Source organism: Monodon monoceros, unplaced genomic scaffold (assembly GCF_005190385.1).
Source record: "Monodon monoceros isolate NGI ecotype Baffin Bay Population unplaced genomic scaffold, NGI_Narwhal_1 Super_Scaffold_8, whole genome shotgun sequence".
In the NCBI taxonomy this organism is placed as follows: domain Eukaryota; kingdom Metazoa; phylum Chordata; class Mammalia; order Artiodactyla; family Monodontidae; genus Monodon; species Monodon monoceros.
In genome coordinates, this window is record NW_021703785.1 from 12,800,048 (window position 1) to 12,820,152 (window position 20,105).

General features: G+C 40.6%; 1 protein-coding gene across 4 annotated transcripts in view; it reads right to left on the reverse strand.

Moving 5' to 3' along the window:
- Positions 1–20,105, reverse strand: part of MBNL2 (muscleblind like splicing regulator 2) — a 152,349-nt gene that overhangs the window by 33,327 nt on the left and 98,917 nt on the right. For 2 of the 4 annotated variants that reach the window (XM_029210387.1, XM_029210388.1), the window contains exons 4-7: positions 12,299–12,499; positions 8,910–9,173; positions 2,066–2,119; positions 1,281–1,434 (exon numbers count right to left, since the gene is read on the reverse strand). In XM_029210387.1, the coding sequence (XP_029066220.1) occupies positions 1,281–1,434; positions 2,066–2,119; positions 8,910–9,173; positions 12,299–12,499 (673 nt within the window). The remainder of the gene's footprint in view (positions 1–1,280; positions 1,435–2,065; positions 2,120–8,909; positions 9,174–12,298; positions 12,500–20,105) is intronic. The other 2 variants (XM_029210389.1, XM_029210390.1) reach the window with 1 other exon arrangement.

Below are 20,105 nucleotides of genomic sequence, written 5' to 3' on the forward strand. Positions count from 1 at the left end.
GGATTGGGATCAATATGCTTTTTTTTTTTGATAAAATTGTTATTCACCTATATTGACCTTCAAGTCACTGTCATGGGCTGAAAATTTTGACTTCAAACTAAGAACTCAATGGACAGCCTTCTCACTAAAGCCTAAGTCACTCCCTGGTTCTTTTTTTATTTTTCTTTTTGACACTCCAGCAAATTTTATTTTGCAAATGTTATCCCTTCTTTTAGCTCAGACTAAAAGGTCAAAACCCCAGTCATTTATGGTGACTCTTTGTGTTTGTGTATGGTGTATGTAGGTCTGTGGTCAGGAAGGTGGGTAAAAAAACAGAGGAGGGTTGGTGTGCATTGTGGGTAAAAAAACAGAGGAGGGTTGGCGTGCATTGTACTCTTGTTTCTTCACTTTTATCTGATGTTTTATGCCAGGCTCTAAAGGAGAACTCTGGCCTCTGCCTATGGAGGCTGGCTGGTGTCATGTCATGTACATCGAGCTGGTCACAGGGAAACTGGGTTCTAGGTCTTTTTCTCTTTAGTAGTGCCACCTTGGGAAGTCACTGCACATTTAGGGGGCCTCAGCTTTCTCATCTGTAAAACAATCAATTGGATGAGGAGATCACTAAGAATCCTTTAAACTTCAAGGTTCTGTGATTAACAGAATTCATTTCTTAGTAGGATGACAGAGTTAAAGCACCTTAGCACCTAATATTATCAGGCATTGGCTTAGAAACTGAGGATAAGAGTTCTCTATATTTGTGAACTTGGTGGAAGTTGAGAAGGATGGCAAAAGAGATAGAATGGATGTAAAAATATGAGTAGATGTTTGCTTTAATTTGAATAGCCTCTTTTTTTGTTTGTTTTGTTTTGTTTTGTTTAGTGCTCTGAATAGGAATAGGAAAAAAAAAAGGTTAGTATTTACTGGAATTGCTATTTTTAGGTCATTCAGGGTTAATGACAAATTTCAGTTGTCACACATAAGAGGTCTTACTTACATAAACAATTTTTACGCAGCTTGTGTAAACACAAGAAACCAAAAGCCCTAACTGCTGTTTGCTTCTCACGGGTTCAAACTGTCACTTAACTCTATAAAATATTTGGCTTTAGAATCCTAACAGTCTTTAGCTATTGTCCCAAGCAAGGTAAATTATCTAGATAGCTAGGACAATGATGAGTTTCAGGCTGTATTTATCGTACCTTTAAAAGCAAACTAGATGCCACCAAACAGCTTAAAGGAATGAGAAGAAAGCACATGACCGGAGGGCACACGGACACAGGACTTGGAACTGTCAGGGCACGTACCTGTCGGAATGAATGCCGTGTGTTGCTGCAGCTGTGCACTGGTGAGAGCCTGCTGGTAGTGCAAGACGCTGGGATTAAAGACGGTGCTGGCACCGTTGCTTTTTTCAAGTGCTTGTCTCTTTGGTAAAGGATGAAGAGCACCAGGAGGAAAGGCCTGTAAGGGAAGAAGTGGATAAGATACGTGTAACTCAAAGTGAGCACACCTTCAGTGTCCACAGAGATCATCAACTGCAGCATACTTTTAAAAAATGACAGCTAAGGAGATGCGTCTGCCATGCACCTTAATTTAAACAGCAGCAAAGTCGAATGAGTGAGAGTTTGTTACCGAGAGCAAAGCATGATTTCTGTAATCCAAAACGGTAGCATCTTAACTAAGGAAAAGAAAAGCTATCAAGCAACAACAACGAAAAATGACTTCAGCTTTTAAAATGAGTTAAACTAGTCTAAGGGGGGAAGGAAGCATTTGTGTTATTATTAATACCTATTCTTTTCCTTAACAAAGTGGCAATTTCTTGAATTTAAAGGTTAATTAGAATTATAATGAGCATTTTTCCAAGCCAAGTAATTTAAATTTGCTTCACTCTTTTGGAAAAGGTATTAAAATTTGTTAGGATTAATTTATTCCACATATTACATATGAAAATGAGATGGCTAAACACCTTATTGAATTTTTTTGATTAATTAATAATAATGATTGTTTGCAACCAATATTTTACAAGTAATACAAATCTCAGATGGTTCTCTGAAAAGCTACATGCAAAGCGAAAGGTGAAAGGTCAAAGTACCAGGTCTACAGATGCTTCGAGAGGTCGCTTCATTGCTTTGGCAGTCGACTGAGTCTTTTAATAACAGGCAGCGAGCACATGATGGCAGTGGGCCAATGGGATTCAAGCGAATTAACATACAGGTAAACAGCAAGCAGAGGTGCATCATGGGAACGGCATTGCATTGTGGATAGGTGAGAAGGAAAAAAATATTCTGAATGCAATATACAACGTACAAAACACTAGGCATGCACAACAACAAAAATGTTCTCTAAAGAAATGAATATTACACCTTAAATTAGTATTGAAGCAAAAATGCATCTACTATACCTTAGTTAAAAGCATATAAGAGAGTAAAATATAGATGTTTGAAATTCAGGAAAGTTAATTAAAACAGCAGCTTGCATACACACCATAAGCATTTTTTACATTGCTTCAGAAAAAAATGCAAAACTTTTAAGGGCCACAGGATTGAAGAACTTCTGATAAGTTAGTTTTCAAATATAAAACAATGAATGCACTACGTATAACATCCAAGTTATAAGATCCAAGTTGAAAAAAAAGATAATATCTTTAACTTTTATAAAAATAATTTTTAATGAAGATCTAGCCTAACAAAATGAAGCGGCAAACTGAGACAAACAATTCAGGCAAAAAAATATTCAAACACAAGATTATTTAGGCAAAACTGTTTGGGTTTGGATCTTAATTTTTTTGTCTGAATTATGTGGATAATTGTCTCAATTTTTCTCTTCACTTTGCTAGTGTGGATCTGGTAACGTGGAATAAGGTTCCAAGCTTAACAAGTTTTGAATTTGCATAGTAGGTTTCTCAAATTTCCTGCTTTTATTCCATCATATGGTTTCTGATGACTAACTTATCATCCATTCTGTTTTCCACCACATTTGAAATTTTAATTCAATTTATCGCAAACAACTTACCAGATTACACTAAGAAAATACCCTTTAACGGGTATTTAGTGTCCTCAGGTATCAAAATAATTTATACTTAATAATTCTAGTTGTACTTTTAAGTATAATCAGTGACCAACCCAGTTAATGAGATGTGGGAAACTCTTGGCTAGAACAAGTACAATAGCTAAAAATAGCAAACAGCTAAAAGATAGCAAAGAACTGCTTGGACTATTAGAAGCCAAATAATATCTTTAACTTATGACCATACTTGTGGGCAGATAGTTTCATTTCAACAGCTGAAATAATAATAAATAGTGACTGATTTAGACCATGATGAAAAAATTTTCCTGTTCCTTGATAACTGTTGTAAAAAAAAATCTAAAAATTTTATGATGGAATTCTATGAAAATAAAGAAATTCAAAGGAATAGCTCCAATGCAAACAAAAGAAATGAAATACCCATTTTCTATGTTTAGCACAATAGGTAAATCCCTAAGGTTTGCACAATAAATACAAAATGTTTTATTCTAAAGTTCTGGGTTACAGCTATGGCATTTGAAAGAAAACGGAATAGTATTTAACCCTCAAAATGGGAAACAATGAATGATATCTTCCTTGGCCAATAAAGAGCGGTTCATCATTTGAAGACTCAGGATTAAAAGTATGGAGGTGATAGGAGGTAAAGGAAAGAGCTAAGGGTGGAGCGGGGTGGAGACTAGCAGTAAAGCGGAAAGGACTATAGGTAGAGGAGAGGCTTAGAATGGCCAGTGGAGAAGCTGCTTTGGAAGGCAGTCTGGATAGAGGCCATCACATAATATGAAATCATTGTTCTTCAGGCAGAATTGTGAACATTTTCAAAACCCAACAAGCTTCACAATGAGAAAGCTTCTTTGAATATTCTTTCCTCAAATGTCAGTTTGCCATGATGTAACTTTCATGGCACCATTTTTGTTTAAAATCTTTCATTCCTGTATAGTTTTACACTGCTAGATAATGCAATTTTTAAAAGTTAAAAAAATTTTTTGCTTGTATTAGTCTGTACTAACTACATAAAGCTGCACGGCCTGTTCTCATAGAGGACACTAACAACATTAACCGGATGGCTAAACTCAAAATCATTGTGGCCTCAACTCTCTGGTTTCAATTCTTTCCTTCACTTTTCCAGTCTTTGAGAGTTATAGAACAAATCCGCTACTGGGTTGATCTTTTCTGATATGCTAGCTAGAAGAGTGATTATGTCTCCACAGGCTGGTATTTATGAGCAAAATTTTGATTTAACAGAGCATCATTTAATGAAGTCTCCAAGTAGAAAAAAGAAATATTAAATAGTTCTCCTTAGGATCGACACCTGAAAGGTTAATGTTCTCTTTTTTTCCAATCTTAGTTTGATGAAATGCAATTTCGACAGAAATTATAATAAACTAGGAATTTAAAGAAGCTGAGATCCCTAAACTGAGCTGGACAGTGACTGCATTTCCCTTTCTACCACTCCTTATTTGGGGTTTTCTTTACTAAATGCAAATATCTTGTCTTTTCAAGGAAACACTAAGGTCTTGGAGGGTCGAGTGTACATATTAATATCTTGCACACCTTACACTTTGAGGCACATGGGTAGAATGTTTTTAAAAAACTGTATGGATGAATAATCATGTTCTAATGTGGCTTTGTAGTACACAGATGTTCCGTTTTAGAGGGTATTATGTGGCTGCAGGCATATGTTTACCTATATTGAAAGATCTTCAGGCTTAAAATAGACCTGAGAGATCCCCAAGCCTGGTGCATCTTGGGAGCTTCCTTAGGCACCTATGCAGAGGACGAGGTTCTCTTTAATTGAGCCCCTACTGTGTGCCAGGCACTGGGCACCCATTCTTGCTGGCTTCACCAACATTTCTGATCCTTTGCCCCCTCTGGGCTTTCTCCAGCCTTATATACATACAGCCAGGCTTTTCATTTTCTGGATCAAGGAGCAAGCCAACCTCAAGCCAAGGCAAGCCAACCAAGGGCCCGGCATTAGAGGCAAAGACCAAACCTGAGGAGTCAGGAACTGCTGACGACAGTAATCAGAGCTGCCACTCGAATGTGGAAGAAAAGGATGTGGACAAGTAGGATGGGATTCAAAGTTCCTGTACATGTTTTCTTGAACAACTGAAACTTATCTAGCTGATGGCAGCTGGTCCTGTTTCCTTTTACAAAATAAGTATCTCCTGGTGTAGCCCCATTTTGGTGTGTGTGTGAAGAAGGACTGCTGACTTGCAGACCAGATACCCTTTGTGTTAAAATTACCAAAGAGAAGCTCCGTCTGGCTTATTTTTACATTTGAAAAATTCTGATGAGGACGATGCCCATGTTTTAAGAGGCAGTGCAAAAGAATAAGGCTCTAAAGGAAAGAGATGTCTCTTTTTCTGGAATCAAAGCTTTAGATTCCTTTTCAGGGTCCAATTAATCCAGAGAAGGGGAAATCCCGGACAATAATAAAAATTGCACTACAGAAATTCTTGGTGTTCAGATATGGAACCCAGGTGAATGGAATACTAATATCTTCTGACTGCAATAATCACTCCCATTTGTTCTTTTAAATAAGGAAATAATAGTTTTTCTTCAGTGTACTGAGTAATCTTGCTATGAGAATAAGAATACTTTGACTTCCTCCAACTGCAACTAGACTGGTTTCAAATGAGCCTCTCACTTCAACTAAAAAGACATGACAGATTCCGTAATTTTCATGTCATTGTCAGAAAGAAGCTGACGCTTTTGTTCTGAAACTACATTCCTTCGGGTTGTCTTTGATGGTGTTGCAAGATCACCTGAAGTATCGGAACTCCAAATCTGGGCACAGGGTAACAATCTAGGAAACTATGGTAACTAAATATACTGACATCCACTGCAACAACATCTGTGCATCTTGATGAAAATGATGTGAAAATGCACAGAAGGGCACATAGAGGAGTCAAATCTTGATTTAAAGATACCGGGCTGTTTGTGTAAATGGCCATTTCTTCTCTTATCTCCATCAACCCAGGTCATCTACCATTGACATATTCTAGGTGCACTGTTCCTTCAGTGATTGAAGAACATACTGACTGCAGATGTTAGAACTGGTACTTCTAGGTAACAGCCGGATAAATCAAGGCTCAGATAAATTCAGGGCTCAGCCGTAAAGGTCACTATTAGTACCAGTGTTTTCTTGTATTTAACAGGTATTTGAGGTATAGGGACTAAGTTTTTCATAGTCCCAGAACCTCATCTCAGAGATGGCCAGAGATGGCCAGAGATGGCCATCGCGATCCAGGCTGAGCCAATCACGGCATGCTATTACTCTCACCACCATGCTATTACTCTCACCACAGGACAACCACCAAAATGACCCTGGTGGCTCATTTTTTTGTTCCTAATTAGAGATGGTATAGATACTATTTTTGTCTCTTGTCAGGAAATGTAAGAATGTGTCCCTACAGGTGTCCAAAGCCATGGCCAGTGTTGTCTGGAGAAGCTGATCTTAGAGAATGGAGCTGTTATACCAAGAGAAGCAGAAAAAAAGAAAAGAGAGAGACCTACTGGTTTTCAAGTTTCTGGATCCATCTACCCCTGAGCCCTATTTTACCTCTCCTCCCTTGGAGGGCACTAAATGATCTAGTAAAGTTTTTGTCTCTTGCAACCAGAGTTCTAATTAGCCTTGGGGGTATCCTTGATACCTAGTTATGATTTATAACATTCGCTTAAGGTAAAAACGTGTTCTTTGTGCCCAACGATCAACACACCAGTTAGAATAAATTTGGGCTGGCCTGAAAGAATGATTACAATGAAAAACATTTTACTTCTCGGTAGGATGAGATCTTCACTAAGTGGATGAAGATGGATTCCACACTGCAGAAGTGTATAGAAGACCTCATTTGCTCTCTAAAAGAATTCCTTTTTCATCAGCATTAAGAGACCAATTAATTCTCATCTCCCCTACAGGTCCCTCACCCCCTGCACCTAATTATAATCAGTTTTGAAAACCACTCTTTTATGAGAACAAAAAGGGGAGAATTTATCTATATTGTCCTGACTCTCTTATGTGGATGCATACATTCCCACATATATAGAAACTCACAGAAAAATCACGGTTATGTCCAGTGATGAAAAAACACTAAAGGGACAAGGACTCTGAGAAGAAACAGTGAGAGAGATGAAGGACTCAGTGCTCACGATACTTGGGAATAAGCTGAGATTGGAAAGGTGTGAATAAGCACACAGGCCACACTAAGCGGTGATGACGTTAAGGGCAGGCCCTGTGCCTTCCTCTCTGCATCCCTGTTGCTTGTCACTGGGCCAGGCCTTATAAACGTTTGTGGAGGGAATTCCCTGGCGGTCTGGTGTTTGGGACTCTGTGCTTTCATGCCGAGGGCCCAGGTTCAATCCCTGGTCAGGGAACTAAGGTCCTGAAAGCTGCGTGGTGTGGCCAAAAATAAAATAATAGAAAATAAAACGAATCATTCTCTAAAAATATAAAATAAAATAAAATGAATCATTCTCTAAACAAAAAAATTTGTGGAAAGAATGTTGAGTAATATGAACTTGGTGTATAACAGCTACCCTTGCATTCTGATCAGGCATTAGTGTATGAAGTGGTGGTCGCTAGTTAGAACAATGTGTTTTAAACTATACCTTTCATATCTGAAGGCATATCTGTCGTTCTCGAGGGATGACTGGCCACTGAATCTTTCCTGCCCCCCTCCACCCCGGACCCCATTATGCATTTCCATTGTGTCATGGAGGAGCATTATCACTGTCACTAAACTCCAAGCTCCCCGAGGGCAAGGAAAGCTGCCTAATTTATTTTTTCCAGCCGGCAAGTGCCTGATGCACGGCAGGTCTCATTATATAATATGTTTTGAATGAATGGATGCCCAGTGCCTATCATATATTAAAACAGACTTCTGTCAAGCCAGAAATCTCACATGAAAACAAATTAATTCTACAGGCCAGTGCGGTGGTTCTCAAACTTTGCTGCACGCTGGGATCAACTGGGAGCTTCTAAATAAAGAAAGAATAAAGAAAGCAAGCCCCTGCCCAGGCCACATCCAAACTAATTAAATAAGAAACTTGGGGGAAGGGACTGATGTTAGAACCTTTCAAGATCCCTCAGGTAATCCCAGAATACAGCTAAATTTAAGTGTTCTAGGTAGGGGCTTCTCAAATGTTACTGTGTATACAAAACACCTGGGGATATTTTAAAATTTGAATTCAGAGCCCAAAGGTCTGGGGTGGGGCCTGAGACAGGACAGTGACTCAGGGACCTGAGGCTGGGTTCCAGGACTTCTTTTTTTTCCCAAGCACCAGCCCTACAGCTCCATCTTCAGCTGTTTCATGACTTGATGTTCTGCATAAAATTTCATTTAGGGAGAGAGAGTTCGCAGCGTGGCCTTTGTGATAAGTGACAGAAGAGGAACAAAAGATGCGGGTAGGGAAAAGCCGGGCAGCGGGGGCCGCCGGCCGAGGGCTTCTGGCTCCGGACTGACGTCTCGGGAGCGCTGCGGGTGATGCGCAGCAGCCGCCGCAGGCCTCCCGCCCTGTTTCCCTCTCTGTCTGTCTCTGTCTGTCTGTCTGTCTCTGTTTCTGGGCCGCCTCCCTGGTCCTTCCCGCTCTGCGAGGAGCCCGGGCCGGTCCCGCCCGTGTCAGGTCTCCGAGCAGAGCTGGGCGTGGGGAAGGGCGCTCGCACCCGCCCCGCGTTCCCTGCGCCCGCCTGAGGGATTTACTTATTGTGCTCCAGAAGGGAAGGAGGGAGGGACAGAACAGAACAAAACAAAACAAAACGGGGGCAACCGAGACAGGACGTAGGCAGCGGAGCAGCGCGAACAGCAGCCGTCCCCCGCTCCCAGCGGTCTGGGGAGCGTGCGCGTCCCCGCGCGGAAGGCGCGGCTCCGGGCTCGCGGGCCGGGGAAGGTGCGCGGCGCGCGCGCCCCACTTACCATGACTGTGGCCGCGGCCGCGGCTGCCTGGGCGGCCACCGCGGCCTGGTTGGCTTGGTGCTGCGCAGCTTTGATTTTGGCCTGCAAGTGTGCAGGAGGGTGAAAATATTTGCATTTCTCCCTCATGCAACGCCCCTTTATGTAATCCATACAAACGGTTACGGTGTTGTCGTTTGTGTCGATCATGGTGCTGTCAGCGGGGTGTGCAAAGCGGCAGTCAGTCTCTCCCCGGGCACAGTTTCCTCGCTGGAACTCCCTGCAGACCTAGGACATGGGGAGAAGAGCACACGATGCAGAAGGAGGCCCCAGGGCCGCCGGGAACTACCTCTGCGAGCGCAGGCACGATGTAAAAAAAAAAAAAGAAAGAAAGAAAGAAAAGGAATAAATGCCCTTCCTTTCTTTTAATGGTGGCTTTTGTGCCGTTTACAACATAAACATTCGATTATCCAGGACTCAAGTAACTGGAATCCCGGGCAAAATAATTTGAGTTTTACTTCCCCCTCTTTTCTGGGGTGAGAATCTATATTAAGAAAGTCAAAATCTGCAGTTAAATCAACAAGGCCCCCATTGTTCTTGGGATTTATTTATTTATTTAGAGAAGGAAAGGAGGGAGGGAGGGAAGGAAGGAAGGAAAGAAAGAATATTTTATATATATATATATAGTAATTTGGAGATTTTATATACATGTGTGTGTGTATATATATATACACACACATGTATATAAAATTTGGACGTCTATATATAGCCACATCTTCTACTATGACAACTCTGGGATTTTACAGGGTTTTTACATGGAGGGATTATTTCACCAAAGATCAAGCCACAAGGTCATTGCTGCACAACTGCTAAAAGAACAAGGCGACGTGACGAACTTGTTTCTCCTCTCTGAGGATGGGGAGTGGGGCTGGAGTGAACGTGAATACTCCCGTTTTCCCATAGGTCTGTCCTGCTCCACAAAGCTAATGTATGCTTATACTCATAAATTAGAAGAACTACGATATCTAAGACACCAAAACTTTCACTTAAGTCACAATATTATTATTTCTGACAGCACAGAAAGAAGGTAAAAATACAAAATAAAATGGAGAGAAATATGGGAAGAGATAAAGGGAAAGAAGTAAAGGGAGGGAAGTAGAATAGAGTTTGAGGTGTTGATGTATTGTTTCTTTTTTTTATTCCTTAATCCTTAATTATCCTGAAATCTCAAGTAACTGCAATGCTCCATCCTCTGAGAATTCTCGTGGATCAGGAGTTTACTGTTTAAAGAAAATTTTCTTTGGAATTTAAAGAGTATTCTTAACCTTGCCCTAAATACCGATAACGTCAAGTAACACAAATAACATATATACATAATACTTATATTTATAAATATCATTATCAGGGAAGAATTACTAGTAAAATTGTAAGTTATTTTCTTCTCAGGCTCCACATCCAAAGTTGATGTGCTCAAGTGGTGGTTCACATCTTTATCATTAGTGACATTACAGGAAGGGTCACTGACATGACATTCGAGCCTTGTGAGAGTCAAAAGTACTTGGGAAATACAGTTTCACTGACCAGTGACCAAGCGAGTTTAAAGGGTAAACAGATAAATCACAAAATTTTTAATTGTTTCATTCTACTTTGGATATTATCCAACATTCCATCTTTAGCTCATAAAATGTACAAAATGAAAATTACTAAACTGTTCCCATAGATTCTGAGTATGCCTCCCTCTGTAAGTGGAATGACTCCAGGCTAAGACTGCATTGGGGTGTAGAGTAGCCATCAGGCATTTACCAAGGGGCTCTGTGTGCAGCTGACTTCATTCCTGGTTTGAAATGAATTGCAAGCTGCTTTGCTAAAGTCCTCGTGAATCAGTTTTACATATGTCTTTGTCTACCAGTCCTGTTGGGAAGGACAACTTGTTCCCAACTCAGCTGATTTAATTTGTTTTCTAAACCACACGGTCACCTACTGAACACGAAACCTTCATGGGTCCACCAGGTGGAGCCCCAAACACTTTTCCAGTCCCATGAAAGGTCTGTTCAATATTCACAGGGTTAGTCTTGATCAAAACAGTAGCGATGGGAGTTTATTGTCTTTTCATTTGGGGATCTATATACTCCAGATGGAAGCTGATATTAGGCAACATTTTATCATTTTCAATATTTATTGGGTAAATATTTAAACAAATGCATATTGAAAGAACATTCGCAAATGATCCAAGATAAAGCACAGTGTACATCCTAACCATACATATATATCACCTAACAACTAACTGATGGTTGGGTTAAAGGAACTCTTTGAAAAATCTATCAGACTCTTTACACACCCATATAAAATGCTCTATTAAATGTCATAGGATACAGTAGTTAAGATAAATGGATGAATGCCCTAACTGATTAAAGAGAAATTTTACCTAGTAAAGTGCAGGTGAGTTGGTTTGACTCATGACTTAAGAATTATGTTTTATAAATATATGAATTTTTAAACTTTTTATTTTATATTGGAGTATAGTTGATTGACAATGTTGTGATAGTTTCAGGTGTACAGCAAAGTGATTCAGTTATACATACACATGTATCTATTGTTTTTCAAATTCTTTCCCCATTTAGGTTGTTATATAATATTGAGCAGAGTTCCCTGTGCTATACAGTAGGTCCTTGTTGGTTATCCATTTTAAATATAGCAGTGCGTACATGTCAACCCCAAACTCCCTAACTATCCCTTCCCCCCACCCTTCCCCCCTGGTAACTATAAGTTTGTTCTCTAAGTCTATGTTTTCTTGACTTTTGTAGATCACTTGAATTTAAGTTAAAGAAAATATCCCAAATCAGTAATTAGATTTTCCCAGGCTCCAGTTCCCCGTTTACCTATACATAACTGGGGCTGATATCCTGGAACATGCTAGAGCAGCCATACTAGCTCTTCAAATACTGAAATATGATCATACCACTTGGTCAGTAGTCACAGTCCTACGTCCTCCCACCCCTGTCCCTGAGTGTCCCCCTTGTCCTGGCTGCTGGCCTCCTAACCTGCCCGTTACCAGACCTTTCCAGGATCCAGCAAAGGTTCATGCCTGGAACAGCTGGAGCCCTTGGGAGCCATCTTCGTGGCCTGCATAGTGATTGATTCAATGTTCCACTGGTCGTTACATATTTTGCCCCTGAACACACATTCCACACAACAGATTTTTGTTTGTATTAAACTTATTCTTTTCCCACAGACTAATTTCCTTTATACTTGACCTTAAATTCAAACAATAGAATTATGAATGCATGCCTTTTAGGTGAATGTGTGTGCATGGCGGTTTTGCAAGACTGAATTAATATCTTACAAGCATTCACTTACACAGAGGTATAGTTCTACCACAAATGCATCTCAAACCACAAATATAATTGAAGTACCTCCAGTTTGTCAGTCCTGAGAAGTTTCTGAGTTGCAGTTGAGCCCGGAACAGTGACAGGTGGACTTCCGGGAACAATAACAGGTGTGGTGGGTAGAATTTCCGTTGGGACTAACCCAACTCCAGGGGTTACTGGTGCTAAGTAAGGAGCAAAGCTAATCGCCGTATTTGTCCCTATTGCGGGACCTACAGGAAAAGTGGGCTGTTAAAGGAAGATAACACAAGACAAAGATTCCTTTAGAATAAAACTTTTAAAAATCACCAGCAAGTGTCATTTGAGCAAAATTCATTCATTGCATACAAGACTCTTTGTGTTAATTGCATAGATCAATGCTGAACTGTGAAAATTCATTAAGCTTCTCTGTTTTTTGCTTAATAAAAATGAAGTCCATACAGATCCTGTCTTCCCCAAACCATACAGACACATGGGAGAACATCATAGAAACCTAACTACAGGGACCAGGTGAAACTTTTGTTCCCATGAAAGTGTTCTCAAGAAAAGAATAAGTTCACTCTAATTGCTCATCATTCCAAACTATTGAATGTTACAACAAGAAGGCAGTAAAACTTAGGGAATGCTGACTCATAATCTTTGATTTCTCCTACGTGTCTCTCAAAGGGAGAGGAAGAAAGAAAAACCCTTGACTATAGACTGATTTTCAGACTGACCAAGGTTATACACTCTCAAAAAGTGGGGATTATTTGGTATTTTATTTTGCTTGGATTTACCAGTATGTTTCCGTATTCTATCACTAGCATATATAACCCCAAAATTCATAGGCAGCTTACATCTAGACCTGCTATTTCTTGCTCTAGCTCAACTATGTCTAGATCCAATCTTCCTTTCCTGAAAGGTTGGACAGAAGGGCGTGAACTTTTCCATTGGCCATTAAAAGTTGCTTTGGTTTCCTAGGTCACAAAATCAATGCAGCAGTGATGAAGGTATAGAGTTCCTCACTAAACTTCTCTATCACTATACTCTGTGTCCAGAAGAAGTATATTAGAGGGTTGACGGGATGATTGTTTTCAAAAGCTTCACCTGAAAATACGCCTTTCAGAAAGGAAATAATGCACATTTAAGAGAACAAGAAACTTGGCTTCACTTTTTTTTTTTTTTTGCGGTGCGCGGGCCTCTCACTGTTGTGGCCTCTCCCGTTGCGGAGCACAGGCTCCGGACACGCAGGCTCAGCGGCCATGGCTCACGGGCCCAGCCGCTCCGAGGCACGCGGGATCCTCCCGGACCGGGGCACGAACCCGCGTCCCCCGCATCGGCAGGCGGACTCTCAACCACTGCGCCACCAGGGAATTGGCTTCACTTTTAAAGAGCCAATGTTAAAAATGTACATTTAAGAGAACAACAAACTTTTGCTTCACTTTCAAAGAGCTGATGTTAAAAATTTAAGATGCTAAAGATTTTTCTTAGAATAAACTTTGCACTGAATTGGATCTGAATAGTTTTTGTTTGTTTTGTTTGTTTTTAGTTATTGGGTGACTTTTACCCTATTTATTTTTAGGATATTTTAGGTATTTGCAATCACATGTTAATGCAATTTTCTCATATTGAACTATGTGGTTGGCCATGTCATGCTACTTCTCTATTTGTGTATTGTGGGTAACATTCTTGTCTATTTATAGCTCTGAGTTGTTGAACATATGGGAAAAATAATAATCTGTGTGTATTACGTTTTTTGTTGACAGCAATAATGGAAAAATATCTTTTACAAACGATGATGTTAGAAAGCAGTGAATTATTGATAGTTTGTGCGGGGAGTTCTTGGAGAGGCTGAAAGGCTTCACTGAGGTGGCTGGTCGGGGGAGGGATGGAAGAGGTGATTCTAATAGTCTTAGAGGACTGCTGCTGCACTTTCACGAGGGGCTTTTAGATCTTTATGGCTCTGACATAAAATTCACTTTGGGGGAAAGTTGCTTTATGAGGTCTTAACATGGGAAATTGACGGCAGTTAGGACTTTTTTTCTTCCTTGACTTTCTACAGAGTTTTATACATGAATGTTTTCCATTTTCAACCCATTTGAGTCATAATTATAGAACGTTGTGGTTTTCAGTAACTGTAGCTTTTATAATTTAGTACTGTTGAAAAGAAGCCAAGTGATTTAAATGGTATAAGGGCTCTATAATGTTAGGATTTAAGAAAATCAATTCTGAAAGGTCATAAATCACAACAGATCAGTGATTCAAAGAACCAGCTATATCAGAAATGCCTGAGGGGAATTTCATAAATAGAGATATCACAAATTCTGACTCAGTATGTCTGGGCAGGGTCCTTGAGATTTGCATTAAAAAAAACTACATGATCTGATGTGCACCCCAGTTTGGGGACAACTGTCATAGATGAGGAGTGAAAATAAATATTAGGAAAAACCAGTACTAGTAGTGTAATTTAATCTAGAGGCTAATGATTGAAGTAAACATTTAGAAATTAGAGCCCTCCCCACATCTCCATTTTTGACTTTCTGTTGGAGCAAATTCCCAACCTCCCTCACTTTTAGATAATTTGAAGCCCGGGTCAGTGTAGGGACACACATTCAGGTTGTACCTTGACTGTCAGTGGGCTGTCAGAACCTCAAAACCCATTTCCCAAAACCTTTTTGGATATCAACAAATCTCTCGCCATTAGCCAAATTTTGTTCCTTGTTCATCTAATTTAATGGTTGAAAAGGAATGTTGCAGTTCGTTTTATTGATGTTAGCTGTAATATAGGTCACAGAGAGTATTATTTAAAAGTAAAAACACAAATATTAGACAAAGGGAGACAGGAATTCAAAATCCTGAGCTCGGCCAGTTATTAATCTTTACCCTGGGTAGGAGATCAACCTCTGAACTTTAGTTTTCTCACCTGCAGAAGGGAAGTAAAACTACTTAGCTTCAAGACTTGGGCTGAGCAAGGTGTTAGTTCTGTCTTATAATACTTCGCATGGTTGGAACGCAAGAAATAGCAGCTATCATTAGTAGTGTAAAAATCAGTATTAATAAAGGTTTTTTCCCCCAAATTGTCCATTGATTCTATAACAGGAATGTAGTCAGGATAGCAATATAATAATAGAGGTATAAAATCTTACTAAATGATAGCAAATATCTTCTTTATTTTGAAATATAGATTGGGAAAGTATGTATTTTCTTTCATGTGAAAGTTAAAAGTTCATAGGCTTTATGAAGATAGATTCAATTAGATATTTTCTCTTTTTTTGTCTAGAGTGTTTTCTGTTGAAGTTGAATAGTAAAAAAAATAGTTATGGTAATTTTCAGAGATGGGCACTATATTATTATTATTATCATTGACAGTAATACCTTACATCTGTGAAAGGTTTGGCTGTTTTCAAAGCATTCTCACACACTGTGTCTTCTTTAATCTCCTCAATACCCGCGAGAAGCAAGCGTGGCAGCGAGAACTGCACAGTCTTCAGGTGAAAGCAATTTAGAGTAGAGACCACGTGGATTCCCCAAGGTCAGCGCTGCCGAGGCAGAGTCAAGGCAAACTACCCAGGACCCCTGGCTCCCAGTCTGGAGCTGTTTTTACTCCTCTGCACTTATTAGATTTCGTTGGTAATTTCTTAAAACAGAAGAGGGAACAAAAACACGAGCTGCCCTTACAGACATAAGCGTACAGAGTGAGCATCGGCGGGGAGCCGTGTCCCACCGTCAGCCAGGGCCTCCCTCAGGCAGGAGGTTAGGGCTGCTCTGAACAGCTGCCTGGAAAAGTGGGTCTCAGATCCTGGATTCAAATTAAAGTCTCCAGGTGGAGTTGAGGCTGATGTCTGAACTTGAGTCTGAGTTGGTAGCTAAGAGAAGGGCAGGTGACTCTGCTCCTGGAAGGCCACGAGCTAGGGCTTGGGAGAAGCGGCCCTGCGGTTCCCGCAGGAGGGCTGTTGCCAGGTGGTCTGAGACGAGATCCATTTGGTCCTCCTCGTCTCTCAGCACTAACTGCACTGAGAGAGGCCAGAGGACAAGAGCTGCAGAGAGTCTTCTGGAAGAAAATCATGTCCGAAATGCTGGTCTTGGCGTCTTCGCTCTGGACTTCACCCCACCTGCCTGTGTTTCTCGCTCTCCACCCTTCCTTCTCAGCACCTTACAGCAGTAGGTCTGGATTCAGAGATCACACACTCACATGTGCACACATGCTCTTTGATATTTTGTAGTGGCGAGGAAGGATCAGGGCTGGGGAGGAATGACTAAGTGGCCTGAGGTATTTTATGGCTCTAAAATGTAGTCAATTGACTTTTTAAAACAAGAGCGTGAGAGCTCATACATTTAGAAAGCTCTGACTTCAAAGGGTAGGTATTTGGCACTCAAACTGAAAGGCCTAAAACATGGCATCTCTTAAGCCTTCTCCGTTTACTCCCGGAAGCATCTCTGGAGCACAGAATACTCAACACTAGACCTTGCCCCCAAGGACCAGATTGCATAGGCTCTTGAATCCCTGTCCTACTAAAGGCTACCCACCTGCTGCTTTATCTTGAGTGTACGTGGGAAGGTTGTGTGGGAGGTGAGGGGTTGGGGGCAGTGTGCTGGGAAGGGAAGGGAAGGGAAGGGAAGGGAAGGAAGAATTGCTGTTACACTCTGTTAGGAATTGGAGAAAGAAAAACTGCTAGGAGGAATAAGGTGAATGAGACTTTTGAAATGTAATGAATTTGAGACAAAAGAGGAAAGAACAGTTTGCATTTTCATTCATTCAGTAAATATTCATTGGTGGTACAGACATGGTGCCAGAACACTGTGTCTACATTTATTGAACTTAAACCCTAATGGGGAAGGACAAAGAAATAAAATGACAATTCATTTTTATGGATAAGCAGAAATGAGGAGGCCTCACTGGTAATGACAGAGATTGGTGGTGGGTCGCAGGGGATAGAGTTGGAGTCCTTATGAATAAGATGAAGTTAAAATGTGAAGAGTAGTAGGAAACTTCCAGCAAAAGCAAAGGCCTTGAGGCAAACAAGATCTCTGTGTGTTCACAGAATGGAAAGTTTGGTTTGGTCTCAGTGGACAAAGGAAGAGTGGCCCAGAATGAGTTGGTGAGCTGGGAAGGGACATGATCACAGATGACACTATAGATAAAGTCAAGGTTACATGTTTAGGCTTTGTCTGCAGTGAAATGGGAAGGCGAAGGGTTGTAAGAAAGGGAGTGATATGATGCCTTTATGTGTTTAAAGGCAACTTTATGCCGGTTGCTGTGTGCAGGATACATTGGAATAAAGCAAGAGTGGAACTTGAGAGATTAGGAGGGAACAGCTTATAAAGTATTTTGAAATACTTGGCGGCTCAGACGAGGGTGCTGGGAGAAGAAGTAGATGGACTTGAAGGCACATATGACAGGATTTGCTGATGAACTGGATGTGAGAGAATCTGCTTGGTTTTGGTTTGAAACTGCTGGTTGCACATACTGAGATGGAAGTGTAGTAGAATAAAAAAATGGGTCTTGAACATGTCAAGTTCCTGTGAGAAATTTGAAGGTGAGTCCAGTAGGAAGCTGGATACCTGAACCTGGGACTCAGAGGAGAGGTTTGGACTGGGAACGTGCATTTGGGAGTTCTCAGCCTGTAGATGATTCAGAGCCGCAGAAATGGATGAGACCATGAAGGAGAGGGTAAATGAGAGAGCGGCCCAGCACTGGGAACATCAGTGTATAGCAGCCTCAACATATAACAGAGGAAAAGAATGGGCAATGGAGTCAGAAGAGGAAGGAACGATCAGAGAGCGAGGGGTGCTCCTCGAAGGAGAGATTGATTGCATGTTACTAAGAGGTGGAAAGAGTACAATAAAAGCAGAAGTGCCCATTGGTTTAGCAACATGGAGGTCACTGGTGAGAGATTTCAGCGGATGGGTTCAGGGAGATGGGAGATAAAGGGAGTGGAAAAAATATGCATAGCTCTTTAGAGAAGTTTACCTAAGAAGGAAACCTAAAAATGGAGGGATACTGGCTACTTTATGTTTATCAATTTCTTTGTCTTAAGCAATTTCTGCATGTATTAATTTCCCGTGTCTGGTCTAACAAATTCCCACAAACCTGGTGGCTTAAACAACATGCATTTATTCTTTCATAGTTCTGGAGGCCGTAAGTCTGAAATCAGTTTCACTGGGCCAAAGTCAAGGCTTTGGCAAGATCATATTCCCTCTGGAAGCTCTAGGGATGAATCCATTCTTTGTCTCTTCCATTTTCTGGTGGCTGCTGGCATCCCTTGGTTAGTGGCCACATCACTCCAGTCTCTTTCTGTATGGGCACATTGCCTTTCTCCTCTTCCGTATGTGTGTCAACTCTCCCTCTGCCTCTCTTATAAGGATGCTTGTGATTGCATTTAATCCAGGAGAATTTCCCCATCTCAAGATGCCTAGCTTAATCACATCTGCAAAGACCCTATTTCCTTGTAAGGTGACATTTACATTTCCAGGTACCTTTGAGGGCCATTATTTGGCCTACTACCTTGTATTAGGTCACTAATTCATTCCTGAGACTCTGAAGTTATTTGTTTGTAGAGTTAATGATTTTTAAGTTTATTACATTTTTCGTTCTAATTTTTCTTGCGATTTAAAAACCTCTATTAAAATACTTCAGTGTAATATTCCTTCTTCATAGAGTAATTGTGATTATTGTCTTCTAATTAATATATGAGACAATACATAAACATAACTTTCAAAGGAAATTCAACTAATAGTTTATAACAGGAATGGAATTTTCTTATTAACACTGCCATTATTGGGTACCAGGGTCAATCCTTACAAATTCTAAGAAATAAGTAGTGAATGATTAAAACGATATAATGCACTGTTGCTACGTTGACCTAGGTGGTTCTAAGTTTATTCCCATAGATGTCATTTAATATGTATAATTAAATTATTTTAGCATTTAGGTAATTTAATAAAATAATTTATACGTGTGTATCAATAAAGAGAACCATAAATTATACATGTGAATGGTTTTAAGTAGATCCACTTAAACGCCTGTATTTGGTGTTAAATGTGTTCAGAACTCTACCTGTGTTGTCCTTACATCTAGGATAACTCCTACTCATCCTTTAGGATGTACTTATTTGGGACTTCCTCCAGGCAGCCTTTCCTGCCTCATCCAAAATCATAATGCCCTGGGCCTGAATCTTATGTTGTCTTTTCCTTGTGTCTGTCTACACCCACAAGACTGTAGCTGATTTATCTTGGAGTCCCCTGCACCTGCACTTTTTTTTTTTTTTACTCTGGGCAGAGCTGGTTCCTGGCTACTTTGTGCCGCTATTCTTGGGCAGAAACCCGGAGACAAGCAGAATTGCCAACAATCTGCCCAGATTCTCTCCCCTCTTCCTGGACCAAGCCCCACCTTCCCCATCTCATCTCATGGACGCACAACAAGAAAATGTAACTCCCTGGTAGCTATCCCTTTTCATTTAGCATCTTTCATTTAGCCCATCATTTAGCATGGGCAAGGGCAGCATGTCTCCTTAGGCTCAAGTTCATACATGTTTATGTACCTTTTCTTTTAAAAAGAGCAAATTTCACTCACTTCACTGGCTTTGTTTTTTTAAAAAATTAGCTTGTTTTTGACACAAAATTTACAAGTGTAAGCGAAATTCACTAAAGCCCAAAAATGCACTCCTTTTTCTCAGGGCCTCATTCCTAGAGCAATTTCCAGACCTTTAAGGAAGTACTTTCAAACACTGTGAAATCAGGGAGAAAATATGACACAGTACTGAACTCCCTGGGCGTTTAATCCTGTGGGCCTTGTCTCAGCTCCTGCACCCTTTGCAGGCCTCTGAGACCGGAGGCGTGGGTGGCTCAGGCAGCCTTCCTTCATGCCTCTGCCAGG